Below are 9,273 nucleotides of genomic sequence, written 5' to 3' on the forward strand. Positions count from 1 at the left end.
AATCGAGGGTTGAAGATGAAGAGTATTATGGGGACGGTTTTGATGAAGAAAATGATTAGGATTCAATTGTTAGTTATAGGAGATATGGAGGGCGGTTTAGAGAAGCTAGGAATCGGGAAGATAATAACTTGGGAAGTATTAAGATGAAGATTCCATCGTTCTAAGGTAGATCCGATCCTGAAGTATACCTTGAGTGGGGGAAGAAGATGGAGTTCGTACTTGATTGCCACAACTATTCCGAAGCAAAGAAGGTAAAACTAGCGGTCATTGAATTTTCTGACTATGCTATTACTTGGTGGGATCAGCTTGTTATAAACGGCAGAATAGAGAGCGATCAATAGAGACGTGGGAGGAGATGAAAACGGTGATGAGAAAGCGGTTTGTTCCAAGTCACTACTACCGAGAATTATATAAAAAGCTGCAAGGTCTTAGACAAGGACGCCGGAGCGTAGATGATTATTATAAGGAGATGGAGATTGCTATGATCCGGGCTAATGTAGAGGAAGATCGAGAGGCTACAATGGCTAGGTTTTTACTTAGATTAAACCGAGAGATCCATGATAGGGTAGAGATGCAACATTATGTGGAGTTGAAAGAGATGGTGCACATGGCCATCAAAGTGGAGCAACAACTCAAGAGGGGGGTAGCTCACGTACAGCCCATAACTCAGGTTCTACCCCGTGGAAACCAAGTTTTACAAAGAAGGAAGACAAGCCACAAACGTTCTCAAATCCCAAGCAAAAATCCGAGCCTAAGTCCGACACTTCTACCTCTAGGAACCGTGACATTAAATGTTTTAAATGCCAAGGCAGGGGACACATCGCAAGTCAATGTCCAAACAAGCGAGTTATGGTGATGCGAGACAATTGTGAGATTGAGACTGATGACGAAGATTCCGACATCGACGACATGCCACCATTGGAGGATGTCCCCGAGGAGTATTTAGCCCTTGATGCGTTGACATTGGTGGCCAAGAGAGCATTGAGCTTGCAAGCGAAAGAAGTTGAAGAAGTACAACGAGAGAACATCTTTCATACTAGGTGCTACGTCAAAGACAAGGTGTGTAGTGTGATTATTGATGGTGGTAGTTGTACTAATGTTGCAAGCACACAATGGTGGAAAAATTAGGACTGCCCACATTGAAGCACCCTAGACCGTACAAGTTGCAATGGTTAAAGGATAGTGGTGTGATAAGGGTAAACAAGCAGGTGATAGTTGCGTTTCGAATCGGTAAATACGAAGATGAAGTGTTGTGTGATTTAGTACCGATGCAAGCTGGACACTTGTTGCTAGGGCGTCCATGGCAATTTGATAGGCGAGTGAAGCATGATGGCTTTACGAACAAATATTCCTTTGTACTTAATCAACGACCAATCACTCTTGTACCTTTGACTCCAAAGCAAGTGAGGTTGCAAAAAGAGAGTGAACAAAAGAAAGAGAGTGAAAAGAAGAAAAAGAGTGAAAAACAGAGAGAAAAAGAAGGAGAGGCCGAAACGATTGAGAAAGAAAATGAAAGTGAAGAACCGGCCAGTGAGAGAAAAAAAGAGAGAACAAAAAAATTTCTATGCAAAAGCAATTGAGGTTAAAAGAGCTTTTTTTCAAAGAAGCCAATGATTGTACTTTTGTACAAATAGGCGTATTTAAGCACTAACCAACTTAACGCATCCTTGCCTAGTTCTATTGTTTCTCTTTTGCAGGAATTTGATGATGTCTTTCGCGAAGAGATTCCACATGGTTTACCACCTAATCGAGGGATTGAACATCAAATTGACTTCGTACCAGGTGCTTCAATTCCAAACCGACCAACCTACTGAAGCAATCCCAAAGAGACAAAAGAACTACAAAGACAGGTTAGTGAATTGATGGAAAAATGATATGTGAGAGAAAGCATGAGCCCATAGAATCAAGATCCGCTTCAAGTTCCAGTAGGACCAGTCACAAGAGTTCGGGCTAAACGGTTCAATGAGGCACTTAATGGATTAATCCAAGAGATCCAGAAAAGAGAAGCATGCATGGTCACTATTGATGGTGAGCCAAGATTGGTCCAAGTCATCAAAGCAATTTCCGGATAAGGATTAGCATGAAGTGGGCGTGTTATTGTTCACACGTGCGTTATTGTTCACACGTGCGTTATTGTTCACCAAGTCTTAACGATCAAGATCAATAATTTGATAGTTATCTTTTATCACTATTTGATAGTTATCCATTTTAATAGTTAACCTTAGTTTCTTTTTAGATTCAGAGTTTGTTTAGAAGTTAAATAAGGAGTGTTTATCCAAAAGGATAAAATTCTTTTGTTTAGGATAAATTTTTTTCTTTTAGGATAGAGTTTGTCCACCAAAATTTGAGTTTGACCAAAATTCGACCTTATGTAAATTCAGCCAATTAATAGGCGTGCTTCATATCATTAATAACATATGAGTATTTTTTTCAGTAAAAAGTTTGAGCATTCTCTTTGGTTCTTTAAGAACTTCTTGAACTTACCGGATTCTCTATGGCGTTCGTTCTTGACTTATCAATCAATTCTTCCATCATTGATTGTGGCGTCTTCAATATACCAAGGTTCTTGCTTCCATATAAGTAACGGGTCAAGGTTTCCACCTAAGCCTGATTTTAGATTGATCTTGGAGACTTTCTTGATTCGGGTTTCGTTAGTTTTCTTGGCGGGGTTCATATCAGTAATGTCTTTAAGGCATGGTAATATGCATTTTTTTTTCTTTCCAAAATATCACATAGCAATTATTTGAAAAAATGCCATCAATTCCTTACATAAAACAAGGACAACTTGGACCGGAAATGTAGAAGAGCAAAAAAAAAAAAAAGTATCACAGCTGCAAAGGAAAGAGAAGTTGAAAAACAAAAAAAGAAATGAGGAATAACTAAAGCTAAAATGTAAAGAACGGTTGAAACAGTATAGCAGCTAAAGACATTAAGGAACACAACTGAGTGAGTATACTACTGAGCTAGATGAATAATGCATACCTTTGAGGAGTGCAAGCGCAATAACCACCAAGAGTAATGAAAATGTCATAGAAAATAAGATAAATACCTGCATAATTTAAGGAAAAATTATTTTTATTTAAATATATGGTTACCAGGGTACAGAAAAATCAATCACGCCTAGTTTTTCCCTCCTTCGTTTCACTATAAAATCACAATAAATATTGACCATATAGCAATTGCAGAACATGAGTGTTAAAAGTAAAACAACTGGGCTTGTTCTTGTTACGTTTAACTAAGGTCAAGGCATATATTATGAGAAGAAAACCTAGCAGAATCGACCAATCTCAAATGACAAAAGTAAAAACATGAATTGATCATATCCTACAACAGAGAATCTGACAAATTGCTAAACCGAAAACAACGAACCGTTACAGAATTCAACCAACCAACAGTGCTAAGTGGTTTTATTACTCTGTTTACTTCTAAACCTAAGAACTACATTTATTCAATAGCACTTGACTAACATGAAAGTATGGACGCCGAAAGAGAAGTTTAATTCATGATTGGTGTTTACCCTTGCGAGGAATATCAGCCCCCCCACCCCACCTTTCCCAGATCAAGAATTTTGAGTTCTGACTTCTGACCAAGCACAATTCTCAGATTCCCACAACTATCAAACATCAAAGTTTAACCTTCCACGGAAAAATTTTTTTTTTTTTAATATTTGAACTTAAAATTTCCCAGGTCCAGAATATTGAGTTCTGACTTCTGACCAAGCACAATTCTCAGATTCCCACAATTATAAACATTAAAGTTTAACCTTCTATGGGGAAAAAAAAATCTTTGGTTTAAAATTTAAATATCTAGAGAAATAGCCACGGAACAAGGAGACATTTACTACCAAACAAGTTTTCTTAAGAGTTTGGATTTGATTATATAATCACGTAGACGTTTTAACATTTTATATCAATACATTACAGGAGAGCTTTTATGTAATTTGAACTAGCATCCTACCCACCGAATACTTGTTGGAACCGATTTGTCTTTCAAAGACCCTGAAGTAATATAGTAGATACAGTCCAAACATCAGCTCCGGTGTAGATGAAAAGGCAAAAACTGACACAACCAACTTCCAAATTCGAAATTTGCCAAAAATATCCTGTCATAAACACAAGAATTGGTGGTAAGAACAAAGAAGCACTCCTGGCTGATTTTCTAGTATAAGCAATTAAGTATATCTTAAAGAGCACAAATGTAATCGTGTATTCCCATAAAGTTAACGTTGGATACTACTGAGCAGTGACAGGAAAGGATAAGGCTCAAAGCGAACCTGCTGGAGTATGGAAGGATTTGATTATTAGGTACAAAAAATAGAACAAAAAATACAGCCTTGAAGGAGCTAGATAGAGGAAATAGATCCACGTTGCTAACTTCCAACAAACTGGGTGGTTGAAACAACTGGTTCTTAGATGCTTATCAATGCTAATGGGAAATAATAAGATGTGGTCACTTTGCTTCACGTTTGAAAAATAAAATCAATCCAACTTAAGACCCACTTTATATATGTTAACGATTTGTAAGACAGCTATATCTTAAACCTTACACTCATACAAGATCAGCATGTTATAGTTTTCAATTTGAAACTAGATTCAAACTTGACAATATCACGGTAGAAGTGTTGAAAACCAATTCAAAGGGATAGGAAGACAATATTCAAACAATGATAGAGTCATTCAAATCAGCTTCAAGCACAAATAGAATCAAATTCCCAGTTGCTTCTCTTTGCAAGAAATTACAAAGTACATATTCATAAGGCAGGAGAGAAGAGTGAAAGGAGTGATAAAAGTGGGAGCATATGAGGAAGGATTTTAGAACCTATGGTAATTAAGCAGGAGGAAATGGATTGGGTGAAGGTTTTCAAATCCTTCAAGGAATCCCAATTTTAATCTCTCCTAATCATTTTTAGTAGGAGGAAATGGATATACCTAGGTTATACATATTTCTCTCCTTCCTATTTTCTCTCTTTCGTACCAAGCACAGCCTTATCGACAAAGAGCAAGAAATCCAATCCAAAAAGACACAAAAGTAGTATTGAAATACACAATTTCAAGAAAACAGGAAAGGAGTTAATATCATTCCTGAACTAAGCTACTCCAGCACTAAGAATCCCTTCTTTTGTGACTTGGAAGGCGAAGAGCACGCTAAACGGTTTCTAATAACAATAAACAAAGAACAAGAAAACTAGAAACGAAATTTAACTTTACAATTAACAGGAAAGGAAAAAAAAAAAAAAAAGAGTTTCATGGATAAAATCGAATTTAAGTCAACCTACCATATGCAAAAAGCACAAAATCCCAGTCCAATAACAACTACGGAATGCTTTGGTGACCAGTTAAAAAGTTCAAAATTACAGTAAAAACATCTCTCTAAGATCATGATCAATGACATCAACAAGAGAACACAAACTCAAGGAAACTGAAAAAGATGCATTTGGGTCCTATTGGCACAAAACCCACTACAATTTACATCTTTAAAACCCTCAATTCACCAAAATTCTCATGAAAAACAAAGAAATAAACACGGAAATAGAAAGGGTACCATATACGAAAGTCCGAGCCTATTAGAACGGCCTTGGATCCCAAAGAAGACGGTGAAGAGAGCGCAAGCGATGACGAAGGCTCTCGTGACCGGAGCATTGTCTGTAACGGAGAAATCAGACGCATTGGATCAAAGATTATTACGAGAAAAAAGGGGGAAAAAAAAACACACACACACACACACAGAGAAGAATAAGGTATATTTATTTTTATTATTTTTGGTGTTGGTTTACTCACTGAATCCAGATGGGCCTCCGTTCATCTTTCTCGGAGAAGGAAATAGAAATCAACGACCTATCTCTCTGATTCTGCAAATTCCCTTTTTCTAGTTTTTTCTGGTTTCGTCAAATTTTCGCTTCGGGTGCGAAGCGACTCTTCTTCTGTTTCTTTACTTCCTCTTTTTTTTCCCCTTGGTTTTTCCCTTTCCAAAAAGTTTTGTTTTGTTTTTTTTAATGATTAGTTTACAAATTTAACAAAGGAAAAATATGGTTTTTTTTTTTTTAAAGATTTTTTCAGATAAGCCTCCCCAATAGTATTAATTATTAATAGTTAAATCTGATTAAAATTATAATAAATTAAAATAGTATAGAACATATAACTTTTTATATAAATTTAACGAATAAAAAATAAAAAGTTACTAATAATTCATTTTTCTAATCGTATTTTAATTTTAATTTGATTTATAAAATAATATAATCACCTTTAACTACTCATATTATATATATATATTTATATATATATTTATATATATATTAAAGTTATGCAATTTCTCATTATTTTTGTTTTTTTTGCTTTTGTTTATCAATTGCCTTAGACCTCGTTCGTTTCGCTTTTTCTCCTCCTCTCCTCTTCCTTTACGGCGTCCACTAAATCAGAACAAAGCCTCCATAATACAAAAACAACTAAATGTGATATTAAAACAAAAAATAACCATGTGTACAATGATACTAATGCATATAAAAGATTAAGGACTATCATAATAAAATGGATGCCCATAAAATGTTTGATAAAATAGGTTAAAAAAACCATTTAAGAATAAACAAAAAAACATATATATATATATATATATATATTTCAAGGTTTATAAAGATGAAATTAGCTTTGACTAGGGATGTGGGGGTATGCTTTTTATTCTCTAAAAAAATACTTTCTAATTATAGTTAATGTGGGTATATGCTCTTTTATTTCCTTGATAAGAATACTATTTAATTTATGGTTAATGTAGGGGGTGTATCAATGGGTTCTAATGTAATTTAACAATATGAACAACATATTTAGAACTACCCTACGATGCTTTGGGGCATTTGATTCCTTGTAAAAAAAATAAACCCGGCTATATGAAAAGGTTTTGGTTTGGTCTTAAGGGTAAAAAGGTCAAAATTTTTAATAGGGTAAAAAATGTAAAGTTGGGAAAATTAGAGACCAAACTTGTAAAGGAACTTTCCAAAGATCATGTGAGGCAGTAAGACATAGGAACAACCTTTAGGACGCATTTGGAACTCGTTCTAAAATGATTTTATTTTTTGTATGAAAATGAAAATGAAAACGTTTTCAATCTTAGACAACAATCATTTTAAAAAATGTATTTGGTAGTTTTATCAAGAGATTGTTAACTTATTAATGTCTCTCTCTCTGCTTGAGAGAGGAAAAAACAAAAATAAAAAATAAAAAACGACTAAAAGTCATTTTTCATTTCTCTCTCATTTTACACTAAATCAAAAAATCGTTTTCATTTCTGTTTTTTGTCTTTATTGCGCCAAACGCCGTTTTAAAAACGTTTTTATTTTTTTTCTCGAAAAACGTGAAAAATAAAAATGAGATCAATTTCAAACTCGACTTTAGGTTCCTTTAGAAACTAGTTAAAAACAAACGGTCAATTTTTATTGCAAGAGTAAAATAGTCAGTTCAGACACCAAGCTTCAAGTTTTAGTTCATGGTTTTTTAGAGCAGTTTGTTCCCCATATAAAATACCCTAGATCTGTAAGGTTAGATTTGTCAAAGCCGCTAGGGATAAATGATCATTTTTAACCCCGAGGACAAAGTCGTTGACTGAGATCAGTACGGACACATGGTCCACATAGATAAAACACGCATAAATAATTTAAGCATAATAAGTCATGCATTTATTTTATATGCTTATGTTTTGTGAGGCATGTTTTTACTTATTGAATTTTCGCGCATAAAGTTTATTATGTTATAAGTAAGAAACCTACAACTCAATAAATGATTAATAGACTGACTCAACGCAAATGAGGGAGGCATGAGAGTGAATACCACCATGCAACTTTCTTGGTAAAATTTCAGGAACGCCAGAAAAAAGATAACAATATTTTATTTCTGTCATTAATTTTAAATTTATCCTGTCACTAAAAAATATTCTGATGGGTTATTCTTTTTTTAATCTTATAAGTTATTTTTCATATCCTATTAGATTAGACAATCTTTAATGTAAATATTAATATTGATTATATATTCGGCATCAAAAGTATAATATGGTGCGTTATTTTTATTTGTGATCAAATATATTGTGCTATTTGAAATATTAAATATATTTTTCTCATATTCATTAAGTTTTAAAGTTGTAAAAGTTGTCACAATCCACCGTCTAGCCACTAGCCTAGGCCGGCAGAAGGCGGCGATGCATAATGACATACATAACATATTACACTTTGAATTAAAGATTTGTTTTAATTAATTTGTCTAACCATAAAAAATATGGAAAGTTTTGAACTTTTAAAAAGTCCCTAAACCAAATTCATAATGCGGAAATTTTGATGAGTTTTTTTTTTTTTTTTTTTTTTTAATTCATACGAGATTTATATTAGGCCATATGATTGTTTTTCACAAATTTAACAAAAGTTCAGGCATCAATCATTGCGGAAGTTTAGAAATAAAGTTCTAAAAATAATATAGTTCCAACAAAATGAAAAGAAACTTAACTTTTTTTCTTCAAAAGCTAAAATTAAAAAGTTGGTTATAATAAGTCGTATAACATATGCACCACCATCTCGATCCGTTTCTTTTTACTCACTCCTCTTTAACCACAAATTTACCTGCAACACAAGAAAAATCTTACTGAGCTAGAAGGCTCAATAAGCAAGTAAACTAATTATTCTAAATATGATTAATTGCATACCATGTAGGAAATTTTTTTCAAACTCGCTAAACCATAAGAATACATGTGTATAAGTTGAGTGGTAGTCATAATATCATAAATTTCCATATTCATATACTTCTAGAATTTTAATCTCCTTCTTACTACAACCTTACTAACGTTAAAGCTGTTGACATCTTTTAATTAATTGTGCACCCCCATAAGTACTCTCTCATAAAAAATTCAAAACAAATACAAAATAAAAACAATATAAAGTTACTACATTACCCTAACGAGTCCGCATACTCTTAATTTGTCTCTTTTTTCGGGGATCATAACAATTAAAATAAAAAAAGAGAGAAAATAATATTACAAGGCACAACATTAATCACACGCCCCTATTTGACATGATCATAAACTAAAACAATTTTAAACAACACACAAGATTAGGACATACTAAAATAATTCAATACACATTACGTAACTCATATCATACCTTGTCATGAGCTTTTCATTCTATACATATCAAATCATAATCTCATATCAACATGTCTTATCTAGATACATAATTTATTACATATTAAATGATCAAGTATCTTAACGTGCACATATTATATCTATTAGGTATGTGGGACTGCC

At 33.6% G+C, this 9,273-nt stretch overlaps 1 protein-coding gene across 1 annotated transcript in view; it reads right to left on the bottom strand.

The window, feature by feature from the left end:
* LOC21397826 (rhomboid-like protein 20) overlaps positions 1 to 5,955 on the bottom strand; it is an 11,552-nt gene extending 5,597 nt beyond the window's left edge. The window contains exons 1-4 of the mRNA XM_024176355.1: positions 5,778 to 5,955; positions 5,542 to 5,642; positions 3,962 to 4,102; positions 2,983 to 3,049 (exon numbers count right to left, since the gene is read on the bottom strand). Of these exons, the coding sequence (XP_024032123.1) occupies positions 2,983 to 3,049; positions 3,962 to 4,102; positions 5,542 to 5,642; positions 5,778 to 5,802 (334 nt within the window). The 5' untranslated portion in view covers positions 5,803 to 5,955. The remainder of the gene's footprint in view (positions 1 to 2,982; positions 3,050 to 3,961; positions 4,103 to 5,541; positions 5,643 to 5,777) is intronic.
* Between the last annotated feature and the right edge of the window lie 3,318 nt (positions 5,956 to 9,273).

This window comes from Morus notabilis, unplaced genomic scaffold, assembly GCF_000414095.1.
Source record: "Morus notabilis unplaced genomic scaffold, ASM41409v2 Scaffold224, whole genome shotgun sequence".
Taxonomy (NCBI): domain Eukaryota; kingdom Viridiplantae; phylum Streptophyta; class Magnoliopsida; order Rosales; family Moraceae; genus Morus; species Morus notabilis.